At 40.3% G+C, this 25908-nt stretch overlaps 1 protein-coding gene across 11 annotated transcripts in view; it reads right to left on the bottom strand.

The window, feature by feature from the left end:
* Nucleotides 1-25908, bottom strand: part of CEP350 (centrosomal protein 350) — a 143989-nt gene that overhangs the window by 1244 nt on the left and 116837 nt on the right. For all 11 annotated transcript variants that reach the window (XM_039486128.1, XM_039486132.1, XM_039486133.1 and 8 more), the window contains 7 exons: nt 19412-19572; nt 18723-18859; nt 17369-17451; nt 14208-16306; nt 12711-13112; nt 12475-12621; nt 11083-11205 (listed from right to left, as the gene is read on the bottom strand). In XM_039486128.1, coding sequence (XP_039342062.1) covers nt 11083-11205; nt 12475-12621; nt 12711-13112; nt 14208-16306; nt 17369-17451; nt 18723-18859; nt 19412-19572 — 3152 coding nt within the window. The remainder of the gene's footprint in view (nt 1-11082; nt 11206-12474; nt 12622-12710; nt 13113-14207; nt 16307-17368; nt 17452-18722; nt 18860-19411; nt 19573-25908) is intronic.

The raw sequence follows: 25908 nt of genomic DNA, 5'->3' as shown, positions 1-25908 counted from the left end.
AACTCTTCCACTATTTGCTCAGCTTCAGTGCTAACCAACACTGAGCCATGAACCTTATATTTGGCACAAGAGTATCTGTTTACCTTAATTAAAATATATTTATATTATATAATCAGAAAAGGAAAAGAAGGAAACCTCATTGTGGATAAAAGCTATCCCAAAATACATATGGACAACTAGTAAGAAGATCAGGCAGACATTACTTTGGAATACATGGTCAAAACAAGGCTGAAAAACTTTGCTTGTGATAATTTTATTAGTTATGATATCAATATCTATGGTATTTTACTCTATTTATATAATAAGGGAGCAGGGAAAGAGGGAGAACTGAAATAAACCCAGTACCCTCTTCCTCTTTGTTTAGTGTTTTGAGTTGTCTACACAAGGGGACTTCATCTGTTGAGAGTGTGAAAGGGGGCAAGCTACTGTACAAGAATTCTTTGCAATTTAATAATCCAAAAGTAATGTGAAGGCCCAACAGGCTGCAATGGAGACCATAGAGGAACAGAACTTCCAAGGTTCTAGCTATGTCTACAAGCCCTCAGTAATGCACGTGGTTTCACAGTTTGACAGCTCCTTTATACTTATTGAAGTGTTTGGAAAAAAAATGCACCTCACCAAACAAGCGTGAAAGGGCAATTTTTAGGTGTCCTGTACTTTCATTAGTGCTCTGCAGGCTTCCATAGATCCGCCCTAGTGTAGTTAAAGAAACTGTCATTCATACATGTATAAGACAAAGGAAAATCACTCCCTAATCATTCCTTTTTGTCATAGCAGTATGGGGGGAAAAAAAGAGGGCTAACGGGAACCAACAGTTAAAGACAAAGTGCTATGGCTTTGACTACAAGGAAACAAGGTGGCAAAGACTCTGTCAACCAAGCCCTGTATATCAGAGGTCAGTCCTTTCACTTCCCCCCCCAGGAAGGAGAGGCTCTGAGAGGCCAGTGTGACACTCTATAACTCAGGGGAACACCCTGCACCCCCATGTTCATCCTTATATGATTGTGTGGTATCCAATGCAAAGCTCGTCATGTCAGGTGTCTTTGGAAGTCTCATGATGCACTGAGCATTGTTGTTATAGTAATGTTATAGGTTGTAATTTTATGTATATAGTTTTGAGGCTGAAAATGTGTTCTCATGGCTTAAAACAAGCCCAGGCAAAACTCTCCAGGAGAAGAGGGGCAGTTCACATTTCATCAGGGCATGTATGGGACAAACCCAGCCCAGCCTCACAAGAACAAAGGACACTGGCCTAGGCAGCGACAAAGGATCTGTTGGTCTCTTGAGTGAGTCACCCCCCTTCCCTTGGTTAGTTTGGGACTATGATGAGATAATGCTCACCTGAGTTGGGGGGCAGGGGAAGCCAAGAGGGAAGAAAGAACATGATAAAAGGGAGAGACACTCCCATCCACCTCTCTTCCACCTCCATCTACAGACACCACCACCAAGCAACTTAAGCACTGATCAAAGGGGAGAGCCTGGCTGAAGGGCAACCAGCCAGCCTGTGGTGAAAAGAACCTTAGTTTGTAAAGGCACTGAAAGTGTTAAGATCAGCTTAGAATGTGTTTTGCTTTTATTTCATTTGACCAAATCTGACTTATTGTGCTTTGACTTTGACTTATAATCACTTTAACTACAAAGATGTATAAATTTGTTTGTTTACTCTACCTGAGGCAGTGTGTTTGGTTTGAAATGTGTCAGAGACTCCTCTTGGGATAACAAGCCTGGTACATATCAATTTCTTTGTTAAACTGACAAACTCATATAAGCTTGCAGTGTCCTGTGGGAATAACTGGACACTGAAAGACGGAGGTTCCTAGGGTTGTGTCTGGGACCAGAGATATTGGCTAGTGTCATTTGGTTGCACAATCCAAGCAGCTTACATGCCAAAGGCTGTGCGTGAACAGCCCAGGAGTGGGAGTTCTCACAGCAGAGCAGGGTAAGGCCCAGAGTGGAGGGTTGGAGTGACCTAGCAGATCACCGGTCCAGATAACACCAGGGGAACGTCACAGACAGTTAACAAAGAAATTAGAAAAAGGTATAAGAATATAGGGTGGCACCTCTCCTCAGAGGAAAGGAGGGTGGGATGAAGGATGACAGGGGAGAAGACTAAGAAAAGGAATTACAGAGACTAAATTTCTTTTGTTCTACACCACTCTTCTCCTACCCTTCCAATGGATTTAGTCAAAGACATACACTGCATGCACCAAGTGGTGCTCTGAGGAGGACCTACCTTATCATGCTGACTGCAGAGCTCTACAGCTGAAGAAACACTCAGGTGCAGGCAGTCTAGGTGATAGTGCTTTATGAACATGGGTGGAGAGTGCCATGTGGCTTTACATTTTTTCAAAGAGGCCTCAGTCCATGAAGTTACTGAGACACCTTTAGTTGGTGATGTTTGACCAAACTGGTACATTAGCACTTGGCTGGCTAATAAGCAAATGATACTGGTCATTACCTATCTGGTGGTTAAAGTGAGTTTTTACACACTTGCAGCAATCTTAAAAGCACAAAAAAATTGTTGAAACTTTCTGAAATCTCATGAAAGAATTCAGTAGAACTTCACACCTCTGACACCAGGACTGAAGTTTCCCACCTTGGAGAGCAGCAGGGCTTGGATAAAGTTGTGAACAGGACAGGTTAACTGAAGCAGAATTCATGTCCCCCCTCAAGGATGAATTCTGGCAGGAAAACAAATACCATCTTACCTGGAAAATACTGAAGGAGGTGTGCACAGATGTGTAGGAGAGAGAGAAAATGAGGGAGCTTAAAATTCTCCCATCTGTCTGACAAGGTACTATGACAATTAAAAGCAGCACTTCAAAAGGGTAGCTTGGGCAGCATCTGCAGAAGGAGACTTCCTTCTGGGATTCAAATGCAAACATGGGTACCTGCAAAATGAAGGACAGGTCCCACTAAGAAGTTACTGGATGATGCAGGTGTCTCCAACAAAACTGAATAAAAATCAGCTGGGAACTAGTGTCCCTGCTCCTGAAAGAACTCCAATAAGAGAGAGGACAGAAGAGCAGACGCTTAGGTTATAGACACTGAGCTCTTTTTGAAACCCTACAATGAGGGCATTAATATGTCTTGTGCAGGCATTGATATTCTTCTTGTTGCCCCACTGAACAAAAAAACGGTTCCAAATTCATGTGTATTTCACAGGAGTAGGCTCTCTGTTGCTAGCTAGAAAGACTGCAATTTCAAAACAGATTTCCTCTTCTAGTAAGCAGCTTTGCTTTATTTCCAATCTCTCCAAATCACACTGAAAGAGGAAGATTGTGGGCCTTGGATCAACAGGTCCAGAAGGTCAAGCAGTGGCCAATGACAGGCTCATCAGCTCAAAAAACTAAGGGCATGGGCCTTCAAGAGGCTTGACAGCATTACCTCTTCTTTGTCATGCTTCACCTTCCTCAAAACTCTGAAAAGGGATAGAGGAAGAAAGCAGTGGTATAGCTCCTTGTCCTAGTCCCATACAGGTGGGCAGGTGACCAAAGCCCACAGGTAAGTAAAAAACTTGGAGACCTGGGAGAAGGGTCGAAATTTGGGGGGAGCATAGGCTGTTATAGCAGGGATAAGGGAGAGACAAGACATAACTGAAGGTAGGGGGGAATCAAATCAGTATCTTAGATGCCTGTATACTAATGTGAGAAGTATGGGGAATAAACAAGAAAAACTTGAAATGCTAGTAAATAAACACAACTATGACATAGTTGGCATCACAGAGACTTGGTGGGATAATACATATGACTGGAATATTGGTATAGAAGGGTCTTGCTTGCTCAGGAAGGACAGGCAGGAAAAAAGGGAGCTGTTGCCTTATATATTAAAAATATGTACAATTGGCCTAAGAGTTGCGATGGAAATAGGAAACAGACTTGTTGAAAGTCTCTGGATAAGGATAAAAGGGGTAAAAAACAGGGTGATGTCATGGTAGGGGTCTACTACAGACCACCTAACCAGGAAGGAGAGGTGGAGGCGGCTTTTTTTAAACAACTATCTATCATCCAAAACACAGGACTTGGTGGTGATGGAGGACTTCAACTACTCAGACATCTGTTGGGCAAATAACACAGCAGGGCACAGATTATCCAACAAGTTCTCAGAATGTATTGGAGACCATTTTTTATTTCAGAAGGTGGAGAAAGCTAGTAGAGGAGAGGCTGTTCTAGATTCAATTCTGAGAAATGGTTGAGAATTTGAAAATGGAAGGCAGCTTGGGTGAAAGTGATCATGAAATGGTAGAGTTCATGATTCTAAAGAATGGCAGGAGGGAGAGCAGCAAAATAAAGACAATAGATTTCAAGAAGGCAGACTTTAGCAAACGTAGGGAGTTGGTAGGTAATATCCCCTGGGAAGCAAGTCTAAAGGGAAAAACAATTGAAGATAGTTTCAAAGACATAATTAAGGGCACAAGAGAAAACTATCCCACTGCATAGGAAAGATAGGAAGTATGGTAAGAGACCACCCTAGCTTAACCAGGAGATTGTCAATGATCTAAAAAAAGAAAAAAAAAAGAAAGAGTCCTACGAAAAGTGGAAACTAAGTCAAATTACAAAGGATGAATATAAACAACACAAGTATGTAGGGACAAAATTAGAAAGGCCAAGGCACAAAACGAGTTCACACTAGCTAGAGACTGGACGTCTAACATAGTGAATGCCAGTGAAAATGAGGTAGGATCAGAGGCTAAAATAGGAAAAGAACAAGTTAAAAATTACTTAGACAAGTTAGATGTCTTCAAGCCACCAGAGCCTGATGAAATGCATCCTAGAATACTCAAGGTGCTGACTGAGGAGATATCTGAGCCATTAGTGATTATCTTTGAAAAGTCATGGAAGACTGGAGAAATTCCAGAAGACTGGAAAAGGGAAAATATAGCGCCAATCTATAAAAAGGGAAATAAGGACAACCCGGGGAATTACAGACCAGTCAGCTTAACTTCTGTACGCGGAAAGGTAATGGAGCAAATAATTAAGCAATCAATTTGCAAACATCTAGAAGATAATAAGGTGATAAGTAACAGTCAGCATTGATTTGTCAAGAACAAATCATGTCAAACCAACCTGATAGCTTTCTCTGACACGGTAACAAGCCTTGTGGATAAGGGGGAAGCGGTAGACGTGGTATATCTTGACTTTAGTAGAGCTTCTGAAACTGTCTCACATGATCTTAGAAACAAACTAGGAAAATTCAACCTACATGGAGCTACTATAACGTGGGTGCAAAACTGGTTGAAAAACCGTTCCCAGAGAGTGGTTCACAGTCATGCTGGAAGGGCATAACGAATGGGGTCCTGCAGGGATCAGTTCTAGGGCCAGTTCTGTTCAACATCTTCATCAATGATTTAGATAATGGCATAGAGAGTGCACTTATGAAGTTTGCAGACGATACCAAGCTGGGAGGAGTTGCAAGGATTAAAATTCAAAATGATCTGGACAAACTGGAGAAATGGTTTGAAGTAAATAGGATGAAATTCAATAAGGACAAATGCAAAGTACTCCATTTAGGAAGGAACAATCAGTTGCACACATGTAAAATGGGAAATGACTGCCTAGGAAGGAGTACTGCGGAAAGGGATCTGGGGATCATAGTGGATCACAAGCTAAATACGATTCAACAATATAACACTGTTGACAAAAAAGAAAAAAACCCCATCATCATCATTCTGGGATGTATTAATAGGAATGTTGCAAGCAAGACACGAGTAGTAATTCTTCCACTCCACTTTGCGCTGATTAAGCCTCAACTGGAGTATTGTGTCCAGTTCTGGGCGCCACATTTCAGGAAAGATGTGGACAAACTGGAGAAAGTCCAGAGAAGAGCAACACAAATGATTAAAGGTCTAGAAAACATGACCTACGAGGGAAGATTGAAAAAGTTGGGTTTGTTTAGTCTGGAGAAGACAGAGGGGACATAACAGTTTTCAAGTACAGAAAAGGTTGTTACAAGGAGGAGGGAGAAAAATTGTTCTTCTTAACCTCTGAGGAAAGGACAACATGTGATGGGCTTAAATTGCAGCAAGGGAGGTTTTGGTTGGACATTAGGAAAAACTTCCTAGCTGTCAGGGTGGTTAAGCACTGGAATAAATTGCCTAGGGAGGCTGTGGAATCTCCAGGTTAGACAAACCTGTCAGGAATGGTCTAGATAATACTTAGTCCTGCTACGAGTGCAGGGGACTGGACAAGATGACGTCTCAAGGTCCCTTCCAGTTCTAAGATTCTATGATAAATATGCTTGTGGACAGGGCTTTAGGCCTAACGGCCCAAGTGAAAAAGCAGGGTACTCTGGCTGTTGTTGCAGAGGCAAGCCAATCTACTATCTGTGCCTGAACATAATAAAAAAGCATCAAGATCTTTAGAAGAGGAGGGACCTTCTTGAAGACTGAAGGGGAAATTTTCAAAGGTGCAAAGGGCAGTTAGGTACCGAATTTGCAATGAAAGCCAATTGGGAATCTGTAACACTTTGGGGTTCAACCCAGACCAGTAAGGGGTTGCGTCACTGCCTGCCCTGAAACTTGGAGCGCCTTAAATGCAATGCTGATGTGGCTAACAGCCTTGACACCAACAGCCAGCTTACAAGCATGCAGATCACACCCCGGCTTCTACCACCCAGTACTTTTTCCAGGGTGATCCCAACACTCTCACAGTCCCAAATTTTCCCCCAAACTGTCTGCTCTGCAGTGTCAAGCCCTCGCCTTGATCATTTACAGAAGTGATCCATTTCACTGGTCCCTTAAAGAGAAAATACCTAGCAGCGTATTACATTAGCTGCGTTAAGGATCACTATTTTAATCAAAGCAATGAATGGTTTATAGTAAAAATTAAACAACTTTGTTAAACAAGAAGTCACAGGTTTAAGTGATACCAAGTATAAGGAATAAAGATAGAACAAGTCACAAGCAAACAAAAATAAAAATACGCTTCTAAAACTAAACCCGATTGTACAAGAGACTCTAGTTTGTTAAAAGATGTATTTCGCACCAAGTCTCTTTTTCCAGCATGGCTGACCAGACTGTGGTCAGCCCCTTCACAGAGCTCAAAGTGCTCAGTTCCTTTATGCCTCCTTAGGTGAAGGATGCTTTGAGCCCTGCAAAATGAAAACTTCCAAAATTTTTGCAAAATCCCCTTCCCCCCCCATTTTTGACCAGCTCCAATATTAATGGAAACCTGATTGATGGGAGAGTTATTGGAATGCTGTCCTGCTTTGTGTGTTATTGACACTCCGCCACAAGATTGTCTCTCTGCTGAAGGTAGGGGAATCCTCATTGGAGGTTGTCTCTGCTGATCATCCTTCCCCCTCAGTTTTTCTGCTCTCTTTTTGAGGTCTATTTTGTGCCTCATTCTGTGTAGAGTCATGAAGTTTAAGGCCAGAAGGGACCACCAGGTCTCTAGTTTGATCTCCTGTATATCATAAGCCACCACCACCACCCAACACTAAACCCAACAACTGTACTTGTCCTTTTCTTCAGTTCTGGGCTTAGAAATGAGGAAAAGGGGAAAGACAAAGCTGGGTAAGAGGAAATAGGAACAAAAGGAAAAACAAAAGTAAAGAGAAATCTCTAAAATGGGGCCTTACATGCAGGGCTTGCCTGACAGAATTACCACCTCTTTGCTTCCTGGTAGGCAAAGTCACAACACTATAAGTACTTGACTGTCATTATTGGTAGTCTGGGAGAAGAGGAACGTACAACAAATTTCCTTGCCTATATTACAAACACATTACACTGGTGGTTTCCAAATTGTGGTTCCCAGCATGCTGGATAGTCACATGGTGCTGGCTCTCCTTGTTTCCAGCTGCTACATTATATTTAATACAGCCAAAAGTACACACTTTACTAAGAATACTTTTCCAAGTAAGCAATTGCTGTAATTGTCACAGGATGTTACACAATTATGAATGGGAAGGAAAGAAGCCTGCAAGAGACTCTACTAATGTCTCATTTCAGACAATGAAAGTTTTAGAATCTCTGCCTCACATTATTAAAAATGAAAATAATTATAACTTAATTTTCACTATGTTTATTTTCTGCGCTTCAATAGTCCTTTATAAGGAGCAAATCAAATTTGGACAATAAATCAGCCGTTATAAACAGACTAGCTACAGTTTAACTTCTAGATTCTATTTTAGTATGATGACAATGTAACATTGGCAGAGTAGGTGCCAGCTGATGCTGAAGCCACAGGTCAATTCACTTGTGTATTAGTATAGCTTCAAGTAATTGTTAAATGCATAAGAGTGTATCTGGCGTTTAAACATAATGAAAAACTAATGGGTTGTTACTTGCATTGTTTTCACTTATCTGTATCCTGTTATAATGCAATAGCAAATATTTATATTGTAAATACCCCTGTAACTAAATAACCCATCAGACAAGAAAGAAGCCTTTTGAAATGCAAATGAAGAACTTCAACAGAAAAATGCTAATTTCAAAGCAAGTGGTCTTCATGATGATTGGAGATCAAAGACTCAAAATGCATTCCTCACTCTCTGTCATCAAAGGAAAAGCCCATGTGAGTAGTGACCCTGTCAGCTTGATTTCTGTGAGAAGAAGCTTTAAGAATGGATTCAAGGAAAGAGCATTCATCTCTGGACTGTTTGGGATGTGTACCACATGCAAAGCGGAGATCCCAAAGACAATCTGGGTACCCTGAAAAGACTTTTGGGAAACTGGCAGTTTATTACATGACTGCCACCATTTGGAATTATAAAGAGTGACTCATTTGTGCATAGATTTTACCTGCTTTAATCTCTTAATAACTTTCATTGCCTTTTCTTAGATAATAAACCTCTAGTTCATTTACAATAGAGTTGGCTGCCAGTGTAGTCTTTGGTGTAAGATATAGAATACCAACTGACCCGGAGTTCTCTTGGGACGGGAGGCAACCTTATGTGACATGATTTTTGGTTTGAGTGACCTTTTACCACAAAGTCCAGTTTGTCTGGGTGGCAAAGCCCCCTGGAGAATCCCAGGGGACTGTCTGTGACTCCACGGTAAGACTGGTAGTGATCTAGGAGTTCACACTTGTTATTGGCTTAGTGAATTCTAATTACAGAACACACTACCAGCTTGGTGTGTCTGCCCTGCGGTTGGCACTCAGTTGTGAGCCACTCCAGAGCATGACAGACAGTATTTGAGCTGCAGATATATTTCTTAAATAAACTTATACATAAGAACACAGACGAAAACTAATGAAAATTTGTCTTCAGAAACCCAAGAGCAACAGAAATATGTCTACAAAATCTAAATTTGGAACCAAATTTGATTTGTTCCTTTAATGGACTATTGCCATGCTTAGGAAAACATGAAACTGAGTTTTCGAAATTCCAGTTAAATCATCATGTTCTATTTCTTTTTGAACACTGCTATTTAGCAAAGCCACTGATTCAGTCAGTGATGCTGCCATGATCCAGTATTTGTATTCTCACAATTCATGACCACAGAAACAAAACTGGCAGATGCTGGAGGCTGATTAGGGAAACAGAGGAAAGCTAACCAGCTGCTTAACAGTTTAAAGAGGTTTTAGCAAATATGTTTATAGAAAAAAGTAGCCAAACCCTGGAAAACTTCTAAGCTAGAAGTGTCTCTCTTGGTTGCTTACGTTGCAGTGATAAGCTTAGCAACTATGTCACTGAGCAATGCCAAATCCTAAAGCAAACAGTATATCAGAGTTTGTTTGTCTGTATTTTTCCCATGCTTCAGCTAAAATGGTGGTTGTTTTACCTCCGTTTCTTTGTGTGAGTGAGGTGGGATGAAACACAGGCTTGTCAGACTGTATTTATTAAAATATATGGATTAAAGTGTTTTAACCTTTTGACACCTGGATTCTTGTATGAAATCTGGAAGGTCTCAAGACTATTGTACATTAGTGTCTGAATTTTCAACCTCATTCTACCCGATTCACTTTTTTGAATGTTTCCAATTGAGACTAATTTATAATAACTGAAAGCTGGTACAGTGAGCTGGTGCAGACACACAATAGCTGCATGTTCCATACCTAATGTGGCTGTACTTTAGCTTATTATAAATTATATTAGTTACAACACATATACTAATAAAGCCCAGATATCTCAGGATACTTGACCCTAACTTTAAATCCTTTACCTAGCTAAGGTGCAACTTTGTCCCTGGTGGAAGAATCTTCCTAATGCTTTGCTGGAAATCTTCCACAGGTGAGAGAACAAAAGACCAAAGATATCCATGGTTTGAATTAACTGGTAATTTTATATACCAATTTAGGATATAGTTAAGATAAAAGCAATGTGTTGGGAACTCTTATATTGCCAAGTAGACTCATCACAGACGACTAAACCATTCAGTAAAACCACCCAAAGATCAACTTTAAAAAGCTTGCTCCCATGAGTTATCCTCCATCCCTGCACCAGCGTTGGCAGCGTATATTGTTCAACAGAGCTTACATGCAGAGGTATTAGTGAACATGCTGGGGGAACCATGTGGCATAGCTGCTACCACAGTACTATGAAGAAGATATAGTCACTTTGAAATTACAATGCTATTTCAAATTCTGTACTGGTCTTAACTGCAGAACTCTTGAAAAAAAACAAGAAATGCTGTATCAGAATTCTGTCACAGGAAGGAGCTTAATCTATTTGGATTTCAGTATCACTTGTCACAGTGGAAACAACATTACTAAAGAATAAATACTTTGGTTCATCAAGGCAGAAAGCCAGTCCTTCTCCTAGAATTTGTGACGGATAGGAATACCATTTTTGGTCCAAAGAAAAAAGGCTACCCTTTCAGTTATGCATTTTACATTGTAACAAATTCACTGTTTAAATTAATGGTTTTAACTTTTTATGCTTCTCAACTTTCTCCTCTTCTTACCCTCTCTATCCACACATAATGATCTGTTTAAAAGTTATTTTGTTCATTGCAAGTACCCCAAATAGACAAAAATGTAAGTGGACCATATGGAACTTACATATAGTTCTAAATTGTGCACCTAGGATTAACTACCTTTTGTCAAAAGGTTCATGCCTTCTTTTGAGATATAACTAACAAACACTTTGTATTCAGGGGATAGAATACAATCAAACTACTGGATGCTTTTATCCACTGACCAATATATGATCCACTCTGTCCCGTTTCTTGCGTCCAAACTTCATCATCTTCTGCCAATCTGTTTTGTGATTAGGTTCCTTCCTCAAGCTGAATAATTTTAGAACTTCAGCTGCAATGAAACTCTATAGGGAAAAGAAAAGAGTTAATATTGTATTTGAGGGAAGAAGTGAATCCCGTACAGAGTGCCTGCCCTTCAAAATCTGATCTTAAAATACAGGGTGGATTTCTGTTTAACTGTGAAATGTACATTGCAGTGCAAGAGATTTACAATGGAAGCACTGAGCAATAACCCTATCTTAGAGGCAACATTATGTAGTACATATACTATATTTTAAAAAGGGCTGAAATTTTTTTTAGCCCTTAGAGCTTTGACTAACCATAGAGCACAACTTTCATTTAAACAATACAGTAAACTGGAGACTAAAACTAATTCAGTTTATGACAGGACACTGTAGGAAAATAGGGTTAGAGACAGACAGTCCTTTATCCTTTTAACTTTATTCTTCCCAGCTATTAACAGTTCAGGGACAGCTATGTCTCGATAGACCTAGGTTCTGTCCCTGACTCTGCCAAAGATTAAATGTGTTATCTTGGGCAAGTTACTTTAAATGCAGTTCTACTCTGAAAAATAACTTTGGAAAAACAGCACTGGAGGCAGGGGATATTCCTTGTTTGTGTCCCAATGATTTCCATATGAAAAGTGCTAGTTTGACACATGTTTTTTCTAACATACAGCCCTGTAAATTAAATCTGGGTTCAGCAACAAGCTGAGATTTTTCTTTCTTGAGCATTACCACCAGTAATAAAAAGCCTGCAGACCAAACTGGGCCCTCAGTTACAGCAGTGCACCCATTTCATCTTCAAATCATGCCTTTAGTCCATCTGTGCAACTCCATTGCCTTCACTGGGGTCGGCACTGGTGTATCTGATTGAAGTTTAGCATACAAACATAATGCACAAGAAAGTATAAAATCCAGCTCACTCCTTTAGCCCCAATCCCGCAACCAGATCCATGACAATAGACCCTTGCATAGAGTCCCACTGAAGTCCACATAGGCGTATGGATCTGCCAAGACAGATCAGATTGCAGGACTGAGGTCTGTTAGATCTGCAGTAAAGGAAATTTTTTAAAGTCACTAAAGTCAGCAAATACATCCCAGAAAGAGAGGGTGGTAAATCTATTGAACAAAAAAACAACAACCATCTTTACATAATTGCTTTTCAGCAAATAGCCACTCTTGAAACCTCTCTGTGCTCAAATGCTACATCTGTTAAACTCCAGGTAATGCTTGCCTACCTACACATAGCATTTTGTGGGCTACAAATGAAAAAATGCTATATAAGCATTATATGATATGAGGATAGTCTCAATTTAATAGCATCTTTCCTACCTTGATCTCATCAAGGTCATTTGGATCTTTTACTCGCCGGAAGTAAGTGGAGGTAATTCTACATGGTTTCATCCAAATAGGTTGATTCAGATTAGGATCCTCAGCAAAGATTTCCCGAAAAATCTCTCTCGTCAAGTCAAATACCGCCTTGACAAAAAGAAAAAGGTCAAAATTAAAACTTCAGCTTCTGAGGGCAAGTATCCAGGGGATGAGATCAATGTTCCCCAGGGTTGTACCTGTTTATAGACCTGTTTGCTTATAGTCTCCATGTCCTGCTCTTTGGTGGTATTACCAAGGTCTATGGGAAGGCTGATATTCTGAAGATCATGACCCAGCTCTTTCAACTTCCACAGCTCCTCAGCTGCTGCATGCACCATGACTTCTACTTCCACTGCAGTATGTGGAACAGCCAAAGGCTCCTCACATGGCTTAGGTGGCACTTTTTGTGTCTCTGTCTTGGGCAGCACCGCTGATTCTTCAGTTTGCTTCTGTAGGACCTTGTGGGAGCTCAAGCCAAAGTCCTCATCAAACCAGTCTTGATCATCTCCTAACACACTCAGGAATTCCCGGCTGATCTCCAGTTCTGCCAGCCTCTTAGCAAGCTCTTCCTGTCCGCTGGCACCAAACACTGGACTCTCCTGTGGAATAAGAAACAGAATTACAGAGTTACTATTCAAAGCAGTAATGTACTCTATTGCCCAACAAACACTTCTTATAATTCGATTTTGAAATGTACTTCTGATATGATTGTCAGTGTTTATAAAGCACTTTTGAATAATTATCTCAAAACCCCCAAACCAGTGGAAACATTTGATTCTACTCATATACCTGCACTTTCATCATTTCTTCCCCAATGTTTTTGAAAAGTTACTGTATTAGGGAGTTTACAACAGAGAGAAGCATTTTTTAAAATAGATCATCTGTTCTTGTTGCTCATTCTGCCCTGAAACCAATTTGTTTGTGAGGGGTTGGGTGGCTGACCAGTTTGGTAATGGAATATGTAACTTTTCACTTCACTTACCACCAGTATCAATCTAGCTTAAATCAGTAGACTAAAAGCCATTACAAGCTGCCGGTTGTTTGGTGGCATATGTGAAAGTGAGCTGGTGCTTTCTGTGATAGTAACATATTGAGAATATCACCACATTTATCAGCTTTGTTAAGAGCCTCAGCAAAGAGGCCATGTCTTATATTCTTACCCTTAGAAGTGGTTCTGGGGAAGCTTGAACTTCCACTGTTCATGATATATCTGTCCAGTGGATATAAAACTTCACTTATCAGAGAGCTGTTAACCCAGCACCTTTAGCAGCTTGACATCTTAATGATCTCTATAGCAACTAACTGTAAGGTCAGAGGATGATTATTATATATGGAGAGTAAGCAGAAGCAAACTTACTCTTCAAATACAAGAGTCAGCGTTCATGCAGATTCAATTAGGATTATGAAAAACAGGGTAGGCTAATACAGGAAAGATGATATATGTAAGCAGAATGCTCTCTAAGTAGAATGTTTTTCAGTTTTTCATGTGATATGAGTAGGTGTTCCATACAACTTTGTAAATCCCCAAAATGTTTCAGAATATACCATAAAGTGAGACACACACTGGAGGTCACCTGACAACACTTGGGAGAAACAAAATTGGTAGAAAACAAAATCTTCAGATTCAATAATTATCCAAACAAACAAACAATTAATATATTAGCTTCTGAAATCAATGCAAGTTATATACTCACTGGTCTGGGACACATATCTGGAGAGGAAACTTCTTCTCTTTCATCTTCCAATTCAGAACTTAAAAAAAAGTTCTGCAGGTCCTTTGCTACCTGCTCCTCCATATGCTGGGCTGGGGTTCTGGATGATAATTCCTCTTGAACATCACAGAGCTCCTGATTGCTAAAATGAATCTTCTCATTCCTGACCTTCTTGATTTGCTGTAGCTGATTGACAGTGTCCTTAACAAAATCCTTAAGTAGACTGTCTGTCAATAAGGAGACCTTTTCTAGCTGGTTTTTTGACTTCTCTTCCTCTCTAAGAGGCAGTCTAAGTTGGGCTTCTAATTGATTCTTTTCCTTGGTCAATAGGTCCAGAAGTGGAGTTGCAGGCTTTTCCAAAACTCCAGAAGAAAAATTATCTGACTTTTCAGTACATTCCTCCCGTGAGGACTGCTGCCTCTCCAGCTTTTCAGACAATATACCATCTGAGGTACCTTCCAATAGAATGGTGGCAACATTTTCTATAGTAGAAACCAATGCTGCATGGACAATCTCATCTTTTACAGCATCTTTCAGACAGTCCACCACAGACTGCTCTTTGGCAAGTGGTCTAATAGCTGTGAAAACCTCCTTTATATGGTTTACTTCAGAACTGGAGTAATCATCAACTTTTTGCCCAACAGAGGCTTCTAAAGCAGTCATGCCTGGTGGAGCTTTATCTTGGGACGATTTTTCAGTTGCATCTCTTCCCTTGCTTTCTTCATCTTTGCCAGATTTGGAACTTTCTTTGTCTTTCTGCTCGGATTTGTGGTGCTGACCCAATCTGTCATCAAAGAACGAGTCTTCATCTTCATTCGTGTCTATATAGGTATCAAAACTTTCTAAAATGCGAGAGATCTTTTCAGGAGGAGCAAAAATACCATGCTTTTCCTTACAATCAAAATATTTAATACCATCGTAAGTCCCATTGTTGTTTCCTTCAGGTTTATCCAGCTCCACTCCAGCCCAAAACCCTTTGGCAAAACTGGTCAGACCTTTGAATCGCAGTGTTCCAGGCTGGACGTTACTCACAAGTATCCTGTCACCAATATTGAAATTTACCAGTGTGTTTGCGTCTTCTGTGATGGAAATTGAGACCCGAAGTGGTGATTCAATGGGGGCTTGTTCTTTCTCCACATCAATGCGTTCTTTATTTTTTATGAGCTCTGTTGGTGACTTGAGTTCTAATAATCTCTCCGAATGCACACTGCCAGAGACAGAGAGAGACTTGTCACTGAGATATTCACTGATTTCATCTTCACTGCCAAGGCTGGTGGATCTGCTTCTAGAGGGTTTTGTATGCTGTGACTTCTCTCTAAGTGATTGAGAATCTTTTCTGTGTGACAATGTAGGCATCTCAAAATCATCTTTGAAACATTCAGCAGAAGGAGTTTCTTCAACTGATGTCTCTTTTCTGGGGGAGGACCCCACAAAATCTTCAGAGTATGATGGCTCTTTTTGAGTAAAAACTTGTTCTGGCAGAGAGAAGTCTTTTTCCTGTGCCAACTTGCTCAAGCTGAGAGAGGACTTTTCTGATCTGTCACTTTGATCACTCCCTACATCATCTTTGATTGTCTGTCTCTGTTTTGAGATCTCTTCTCTACTCTGAATATTTTCAGCAGTCAAGCTAAATAGTTCCTTCTGAGACTGTTCAGTGTCAGAGTGGAGGTCTCTCTTTGGAAGGACTTCTGGTAAGCTTTCCTGGTGTATATCTAGCGTCAACAAAGCACCAGAACCCTCTGAATGTTTATTAATAGCATCTTCAACCTCGGATTCTTCTGATTTTATGTACTCCATCTCCTCTTGTATATCAGATTTGTGATTGGACACAATATCATCACTGGATACATCTTCTGACTTGCTCACTAACACATGGGATACTCTGCCACCATCTCTTAGATCTTGGAGAAGAGCTGATGAGGGCACACTGTCCAAGGAATCACCAGATTCAGCTCTGGATCTCCTTGGTGACTTGAAGACTGGGGATAGGGTTCGGGAAGGTTCTTCTGCATGAACCTCTGAGTCAATGAGTCTCTTGACGTGTACAGACACAGACCTCTCAGAACTTGATGATACAGCATCTTAAATAAAAAAAATTAATCATCACAATACTAAATCATCCAGAATAATCTTTTGATATCTTTTAATCCTATCAGAGCAAGGTGTGATCAAGAATGCCCGTTATTTTATTGGGAAACTGCAGCCAAAGTTAAACAGCTGTTCAGTCAAAAGATTTGAGACAAAAGGATATTAACAGGGATCTGTGAAAGTTTCACAGGCTGCTGGACTGTCCTGTAAATAACAACAGCATCCTCTGTATTCCGTATGTATTATGTCTCCATAGCTTTCTTTCTAACCTCCTACCTCTGCTGCTGTTCTGTGAAGAGTTTATTATTGAGGAATGGGACTTTGTTATAGGAGGTAAAAGCTCAAGTATTTGTCTGGAGGTCACAAAGGTAAACAAGGTTATAAATGTATGTGAAGAGATAAACACTAATAGTAAACCACTGAAAAATATCTGAACAAAAGAAGAAAATCTTTAATTGTTTTTGGCTTTTTCAAGGGCAGTGTTCTCAAATTATATGATGCTGGGAAACACAAAAGGCAAAAAGAAAAACAGTTGTCATACTTTTGATGTTTCACATAAGCCTCAGCAAGGATAGAACCAAATATTTGTGGTTCAGCACATTGTTTGCTTCTGCTGTCTCCTAAGTTGAAGTGATAGAGCAAGAAGAAAAAGCCAAGATGCTATAATTTTGTCTTAGTTAAAATATTCTTCTAAAATTTACCATTTTCTTTCCACTATGTTTTGGCTGTTTATTATTAAAGTCTCTTAAAAGAAGAGACCCGAATAAAATGCTTTACATCTAAGGGGAGGAATAGTGAAATTTGTTCTTCAGAAGATTAATGTTAGAATCAAAACAAATGTAAATGTGAAAAAAAAAATACAACTATAAAGAAAAAGTGTGTACTATGCATTCAATTTTGACTTAATCAACTCTCTCTCTAAATCTCTTCTCACCTTGCAGCAAACAGTTAGAGATTATGAAAGAATCGGTATTTTTAAAAACACAGTGAATAGAATTCTTCAAGATTTATGAAAGGATGCCTCCATCTGCAGCATTTATTTTCCAATTACATACCAACATGCTCTGCAATGGATTCCAAAGATACTCTGGACCGCTCTGACTCAGTCAGTGATTTCCAATTCTTGGTTGCTTCAGCCCTAGGGTTGAAAAGTCAATAAAGTGAAGCACCAATGTTCCAGATGCTGGAATTGCTAGTCATAGTGTAAGTGCAAACAGCAATAATTAAAGAATCTTGTACCTCAATGCAAGAGTGCATTAAAGGTGAGATGACTATAGAAACTAATTATAGACTCATAGACTTTAAAGTCAGAAGGGACCATTATGATCATCTAGTCTGACCTCCTGCACAATGCAGGTCACAGAATCTCACCCACCCACTCCTGTAACAAACCCCTAACCTATGTCTGAGTTTTTGAAGTCCTCAAATCATGGTTTAAAGACCTCAAGGTGCAGAGAATCCTCCAGCAAGTGACCCGTGCTCCATGCGTGTAAAGGTGTGTGTATGTATGCATGGGATGCGATACATTCTGGGGAGGGTTTCTTTCTAATAAAGATTAGCTTAGTAAGAAATATTACCCTCTGCAGTTGAGAGCATGTAAACCTACTACTGAGAGGCCAATGGGATTTTTAGCACCATCTCTTGGGGTGGGAAACAGAACCATAAGGAGATGCACCAAGAGGTGTAGTGGGCTAATGCACTGTTTACCTCTGAAACCCTGGATTGTAAACTAGGTTTAAGTTATAAGTATGAATGGTTTCTATGGCAGGGGGAGGGACAGAAGGCACCTGCACAGGGGGCCAGGAAGAGAACTGTCCAGCTCAGAAAGCCATCCATAATATTTGTCACAATTCCATATAACCAGGAGCTGCTGCTGCTCAGAAAAACCTAGATTAGAACACCAGGATGAGATAGGACAAGAATAGAATACCCTGACACTGTGCATGGGAACTTTATACAATGCTTGTCTGTTTGACGATGTGCTTGCTGACTGGGCTAGCATAAGGCATCAACGCACTGCCATTCTCTAATGGCCTAGGGAGCTGTGGTCTTCAGGTTTCCTCCCTGTGATTTTCCCCTATACCAATGATTGCTGCACTTTCTGAGATAGCATCAACTTTCCCTCTCCCCCCGAAATGCTATTGAGTGTTCTCACACACACACTCTAATACATGTTTTTGTTTAGTTTCAGATAGATTACAGTTCTCCAAGTACATAACAGAGATCTATTCTCTTGAGGAACAGAGAAGCTTGCACACATTGTACTTTTCTTACATGCTCATTCAGAAGTATCTTCACACAACTACTTTATATTACAACTGTAGCACATTCTGGAAAAGGCATTTGTACAGTTGACCTAGAAAAATGCTAACAAGGTAATGTTAAATTACCAAGAGAGTTCCAAGTTACCTATGGAGTGGAGGTGGCTTGATTTTAGGTTTTTCAGTAGACGAAGATGGAGTTTTAATCTGAGGTTTAGCTGTGGGTGATGCTTCCAGGTCTTGGCTCAGCTCTGCTTCAGTCTTCTTTATGAACTCATCATAAGACTGAGTGTGAAAAAGTTAAGATTGTTAATTTTCCAAATCACAACTTCTTGGAAGAATCAATCAGCAAACAGAAGTTATCAAATGAATAAAGCGCATCCTTTCCTTTTAGAAGACTGCTCTCAAAGCAAGAAGTTTTCATGTGCGTATGGACAAATAGCTTATTTGCACAAGTAACAGCTCTTCAGCTGCGAGTGGCTGGAGTTTTAATATTTTATTATTATAGACTCCAACAGTGTCTGTCAAGTCTGAGTCAATATACTACAAAAAACAAACAAACAAACAAAAAAAACCAAACCCCAAAACCCACCCCCCTTACATCATTCTACTGGTGGATTAGCCTGAAGAGGATAGCCCATAATATCAGTACCACATGGGCTACTATAGAATTATTGGAAATATTTAAACCAGTACCAGAATGGTGGTGCTGCTGTCATAACAAGGTGCATCAATAAGTCCAAGAGAAAGGATTTCTTCAACAACTGACTGTAATATACCAATTCATACTATGCTAGCAGTTTGACTTGTTACTTAGCCCTTCTAACTGTTCCTAACCTCTAGTTGTTTGATCAAACTAGCCTCCTGGGCTTTCAGCCTCTCCTTCTGCCTCTTCTTTTGTTCCTTTTTCAGCTGATAAACAACAGACTTCCTCTTCCGTAGCTCATCCTTTAGGGCCCTGATCCGGCCTTCAATGTCACTCTGGTCAGATGTGGTTTCTGAAAAAGATAGCTTTAGTTTTAACCCTCAAATAATCTCACACATTACAAGTATTGCTATCCAAAGCACAGAATCTTCAGTTAATGAATTTAAATTACATCACATAAAATATTAGTAAAATAATTTATTTTTAACATGCTCATCTCATCAAAATAAATACTTCCTAAGTAAGCATCTCTTATTTTAACGATATCACATCACATATGGTAAGGAAGAAAAACGCTACACTAGACCGTACTGAGTTTGGCAAAGACATGATGTATAAAATGGTTATGTTCTTAGTTATCTTGTACATCCTTAAAAAGCCAAAGTCACTTAACTTTGTGATTCCTACACTGAAAGAAGACATTAGAGACACTTCTGAATAACCAAGATAGATAACTTTCAAACACAGCAGCAATTCTATGATACAAAAGGCACACAATTAAACAAACGCATGTCTTGGGTGGGCTCTGTGCTTATCCTGCAGGTATATTTCAGAAAATCCATACAAGCTGGTATATGCAAACACATTTAAAAATAGTTTTAAAAAATACAAAAGGTAAAAAGTGTAAAGTGAATGAACACCTTTCTGCCCTCATATAGCACATGTAATCTGAGAATCCCAAACCGCTTTACAAAGATCGGTATTTTTATGCCCATTTGCAGATAGAAAAACTGAGGCACAGGACAGTTAAGTGAATTGCCCCAGGTCAGCATGTCAGTGGCAGAACAGGAAGTAGATTTTAAGCCTCTTAATTCCCTGTCCCATAGTCTAACCTATAGTCTAGACCACACAGAACTGAGATGCTGAAAGTGCAGGCACTGTTAAATAAACAAAACCAATACATAGGTATTTTCTCCCTTTAACTAATGCATATTAGCCTACTCAATGACAAACTTAGGGCATGTCTGCACTTGGGGCTGGACGTGATTCTCATCTTCAGGAGACAAACTCACACTAGCTTTCATTGAGCTAGCACACTACTAACAGAAGGCAGGACAGGCTAGCTGCCCCAAGGATGTGCCTAAGGTTTTTCAGGGGCACATATTCAGAATGACTAGCCTGTCCTGCAGCTCATGTTGCTGCAGCTTCATTCTAGTTTTAGTGTGCTAGCTTGATGAAAGCTAGTGTGAATTTGTCTCCTGAAGATGGGACTCAGACCCCCAGCTCCAAGTGTAGATATACCCTTATGCTATGAAGGTGACATAAAATGGACTGAATCTGATCTACAGAAGAATATCAGGATTGAAAATTAGCTCAACATTCAGAACTATGCTGTGTGTCTAGAATGCAAATGGTTAATTTATAGATGAGAGAAATGTGTTTCAAATATATATTTTAGATATAATAAGTATCTGAAAGTCATTGCCTCCTCTCCCTGCTTAGCAGTAAGTAAGTTCAGGCTTCTGTGTTTTGTTAAGGACATCACAGACACACATAGCACAAGCATCCAGTAACCTTTACTCGGTTCTCATTCATTCAATTCAATGAGCACTTGTCTGGATAAAGACGTAAGGATTTGTCATTAACTGCTTGTGATATCAACTGCTGCAGAGGAAACAGTATTTTAATCTTATGTTTTCCAGTGTGAAACTTTTTAATGGTTTAAGAATGTACATATTTTTAAAATTTCTGTTTAAAAGCTTTTAAATTCACCTTAAACACACTTATGGTACATGAGGTATTATTTTAATGGTGAGTATTTAATTTGTAATAGTGCGGTCCAGAAGTAAACTAGGTCTCTTGCAAAACTATAGATGGAGTACAGTAAGACCACCAAGTTTTAAATCTCCTGGACTAAACAAATTCACTAGGACTGAAGGATGACTAGTTAAGTTCAGTTAGAAAGAGAAGCAGTTTGATCATGGTAGTAATTTTAACTGTTAAACCCTCCTGTTTGACAACTTATTTCTGGAGTTCTCACACTTACGCGTACAGAGAACCACATCTTTAGAGAGTGTCTCATGGACCACCTTATATTCCATTCACAACTGCATGGATCACTTATGCTTCTAGTCTCAATTTTGCAGACCATCTATTATGTCTTTCATAACAACAATATCCCTGTGGTGAATATAGCCACTGCTCACTTGAACAAATATTTTCCTTTTCCTTTAAAAAGGAAATCACATGGTTTCCTTTTGCAATTTCATTACCATCCATTCTGTTCCTCTTCCCCTCCCCCAAGATTCCCTACTGTCTGGTCTTCCAATCCTCCTGGTGGTCCTCTCCCTCTATTCTATTGGAAGTCATGCTCAGCTGATTGATTCCGTTCTCCACAGTAGAGTCGTCGCCATTAATATAAATGTTTTTGTATTTCTGTAATGACCAAGGCCCAGTCAAGACTGTAAACTCATAGAAAGGCATGGTCTTATTGTCTCATTGATTCCTTGTGCATCCCTATCTGTCTGTATCTACCTGTTGTGTCTTGTTTTATACCTAGGCTTGGTCTACCCTATCTACTTATGCCAGTATAACTGTGTGTGGATTTTCCACACCCCAGAGTGATGTAGTTATACCGACCTAACTCCTGGTGTAGACAGCGCTATGTCAACCGGAGATGCTCTCCCATCGGCATAGGTAGCATCTTCTCTAAGCGCTACAGCAATGCAGCTCCACTGGGCAGTTGCACCACAGCAGCGCTGTAAGTGTAGACAAGCCCTTAGGCTGTAAGCTCTTTGGAGCAGGAGTCTGTTCTGTGTCTGTAAAGCACCTAGCACAATGGGGTCCTAGTCGATGACTGGCACTACCAAAATACAAATAATAAATATTACTAATAGTTTTCAGTCTAATTTACAGTCCCATTGGCAATTCTCCCTGGTGGCTGAAAACTTCAGCCTCAGGGCTGCTCCTATCTCCTCTCCTCCTTCTGTGTAGCAACAGCCCCTAGTAGAGGCAGCTTCTAGCCCTTTTACAGGGATCCAGACCATTTGCTGCAATGAAGAGCATAGATGACTATAAAACCAGCTGAAATTAAGAAGAAAAGTCAGCAGCACCAGGTGACCAGCTAGTTCTTCATGGCCCAATAGCAATTTACACTTCAGTTCGATAACCAGTGCCTCATTTCACCAAAGGCAGCAACAGTAAGTAGCAGTAAGGTCTTTCACTACCAGCAGCTAGTAAATGTGATGCATTCCTTTTTCAGTAAAGTTTTGTAGTTAAATATTTATGAAAGTGTTTTTAAACAAGCAGTGCACAAAATAGATGTGTGTGTGTGTGACAGGAAGAATGTGATCTCTCCTCATAGTCCGAGGTAGTGTACCTATTTTACGGCAAGTGTCTTGATTACAATTAATTCCTCCTATTAAGTGAAACTAACATCATGTTAATTAAGGCCCAAATTTAGGTTTTGTATAAAGCAAGTTTCTACAAAGCCTAACAAAGGAATCTGTTGCCATGACATTGAAAAATTTTAATGCATTTTTTTTTAAAGGAACAGCTTTCCTCTAAAGTGTTTTCAAGTATCGATAGCACATATGAACCAGAAATAGATTATAAACAAACATGAAATTGACTATTCTATTTTCATGGTTCAAGCTGACAAAAAAATGCAGAAGTGGAAACAAACAGTGAATGGTGAGAAGTAAATTAATTTTAAAAAAGTCTTTACTTATCTCAGGCATCAGTTACACACGCAAATAAATCTGCAATATCTATTTTTAACTCAACAGTGTCTTTTTAATGAACCAAGATGATTTTACATATGGTGTGGGAAAAAGGGCAACAATGCAGACCAACTAGAATGCAGTGATGCATCCCCAAATCCCTCCTCCAGCTGACATCAGTCTTAGTCTCTCCATCATATTTTAAAATACCTAATACTTGAAAGACTATTTATTTCAAAAGAGCTCATTATGATCACTGTTGGCCCCCCATATTCATTATTTTTAATCTATTCATACTGATATGTTTATTTGGTTTTCTCTGTTTCAACTTTAAGATAATTTTATCAAGTTATTGCATGTTTTAATTATGTTGCAGTGCCCTGAAGGTGGCATGCTATTAAAAATTAATCAGTGTGAATGTGTTTATTTTATGTATTCATTTTTATATCAAAATGGAAAACACTTGTCCTGACAAGTCCTGTTATTTTCTAGTGCACACAAAAGCTGTTATAAGATTATTAAGGTTGCAAAGTCAAGCACTGAAAAGCTAGGAAATGTCAGAATTAAGGTTGCCTATACAACCTCAGTTTAGTCCCTTTTTGCTTATTCTTTATGATACATGTTTAACTTACATGATTACACACTATTTTTTCCATGTGACCCCCACCTCATTCAGTGTACAGGATGGACCTGCTGTGGAGATATGTAGAGGACCCCTGCTTCATTTGTTGCAGAAGTTGGAAGGTCTGCAGTGAATGAGGCAGGGGATTGCAGAAAAAGAAGGGATGATCTCATGGTTAAAGGCAATCAAATGCTGGCCCAGAGAACTGAATTCTATCCCTGCCTCTCCCAGAGTTCCTGTCTCATGTCAGGCAGGTCACTTACACCAAACCTCTCACACATGGTCACTAATTAGGTGTTCCTCATTTTCTGGGTGCCTAAGGTGAGACCCTGGAGTTTGATTTGCAGAAGTGTTGAGTGCTCAGAGCTGCAACTCAAGTCAGTGAGAGCTGTGCTTTGAGTACAGAAAGTGCTATGTAATGAAAAGTACTCTGAAAAGCAGGTCTTAGGTGCCTCAAACTGGGCACCCAAAATTAGTGGACACCTTTGACCTTACTGTCTGTGCCTCACTTCCCCATCTGTAAAATGAGGATAATACCACCTTCTCTTCACACAGGGAAGTTGTAAAAATGACAGCGTTTGTGAAGTACTCTGATACTATGTGATAAGCACTACAGAAAAGTCCATGAATGAATTAATAATTCTGTCTTCAGAGCAGGGTTTGAATAGTGTCCAGCAAATGAGGCTTAAGGCCACACAATGCACAATGAAAATAAAATAAAATATTGAATAGCTGCTCATTACATGAGCACCTTCCATCCTGTTCACTTGTGGATGCAAGGGTCATGTGGAAAAATAGAACATGATCATGTAATTAAAGACTGTATCATAATGCATACACATGAGGAAGACAAATTAAGGGTGTACAGGCAACATTAATTCTGGCTTTTCCTAGCTTCTGACTGCTTCACTGTGCAACCTTAATGTTCTTGTGTGTAGCTTTTTTGTGTGTAATCTCCTAGATTTTTAAAAGGCAAGCTGAAAAAATCGCAAATTCCATCATGTGGCATCATACTGCCACTCTCATAAGTCGTCAGCAGGGCTGGAACCGTTAGATACACCACAGAAACCTCTTCCCTTTGAGCTAATAGCGTAACTGATAGCATCAGTAGGTTGTCATCCTCTATATGGACCAGCACTAGAGGGAATGAGACACTTTGCCAGTGGGTTCCACAGGTATTACTGACAGCAGAAGACAGGTGAGACTTAGGGATCTTGGGTTCTAGTTCAAGCTCTGGAAGGTAGCACATCTAGTGGGCACAGATTCTTCTGTCCCTTCAAACCTGTCTCAGTCTCATCTCTTTCCCCCCAGCACCTTGTCCCGGTCCCATTCTCTTCACTTAGCCAGTCGCAGTCTTCAGCCCTCAGGCTTCTCCTCCCAGTCCCAGTGTCCATGCCCAGTCAGTCCCAGAATCTCTTCTGGACTCTTCATCCCAGTCCTCCCCCCCAAGCACCTTACTCCCAAGTCCCAGTCCCCCGCACCCTGTCTCTCTTCTTCCTTCTGTATCCCCATTAGCTTTCAATCCCAGTCTTCCTCCCTGGGCTCTTTGGCCTATCTTAGTGTCTCTCTCCAACCTTCTAGCTCCTTATAGCAGTTGTTTTACCCAGCCACTCCCAGTTCTCTTGCCTCAGAACTTTTGGAGATCCTAGCTGCTAAACCAAGGGTCTCAAACACGCAGCCCGCGGGCCGCATTGTGGCCTTCCATAGGCACCGATTCCACCAGCAGCCAAGCTCCCCTCTCCCCCCGCGCGCCACGTCCCTGCTCCTCCACCTACCTCCCAGTGCTTCCTATTGCCAAACAGCTGTTTGGCGGCACTTAGGACTTTCCAGAAGGGAGTGGGGAGGAGTGGGAACGTGGTGCGCTCAGGGGAGGAGGCGGAGAAGAGGCAGGGCCGGGGCCGGGATTTGGGGAAGGGATTGGAATAGGAGCAGGGAGGGGGCGGAGTTGAGGCAGGGCAGAGATTGGAATGGGGGCAGGGCATTAGAGTTTTAAAAAAGTTAATACATTGACTTTTAATAGCATACTATATTGCTCTTCATTTTTTTTTTCCATTTTTGACTATACTTTTGTATCGTATGGAAAAGTTTCAGTGATGCGGCCCTTGGGCCAATGTACTATTCCTCA

This window comes from Mauremys reevesii, linkage group 8 (genome assembly GCF_016161935.1).
Source record: "Mauremys reevesii isolate NIE-2019 linkage group 8, ASM1616193v1, whole genome shotgun sequence".
Taxonomy (NCBI): Eukaryota; Metazoa; Chordata; order Testudines; family Geoemydidae; genus Mauremys; species Mauremys reevesii.
The sequence above is the reverse complement of the archived record's forward strand: the minus strand, read 5'-3'. Positions and strand labels throughout refer to the sequence as shown.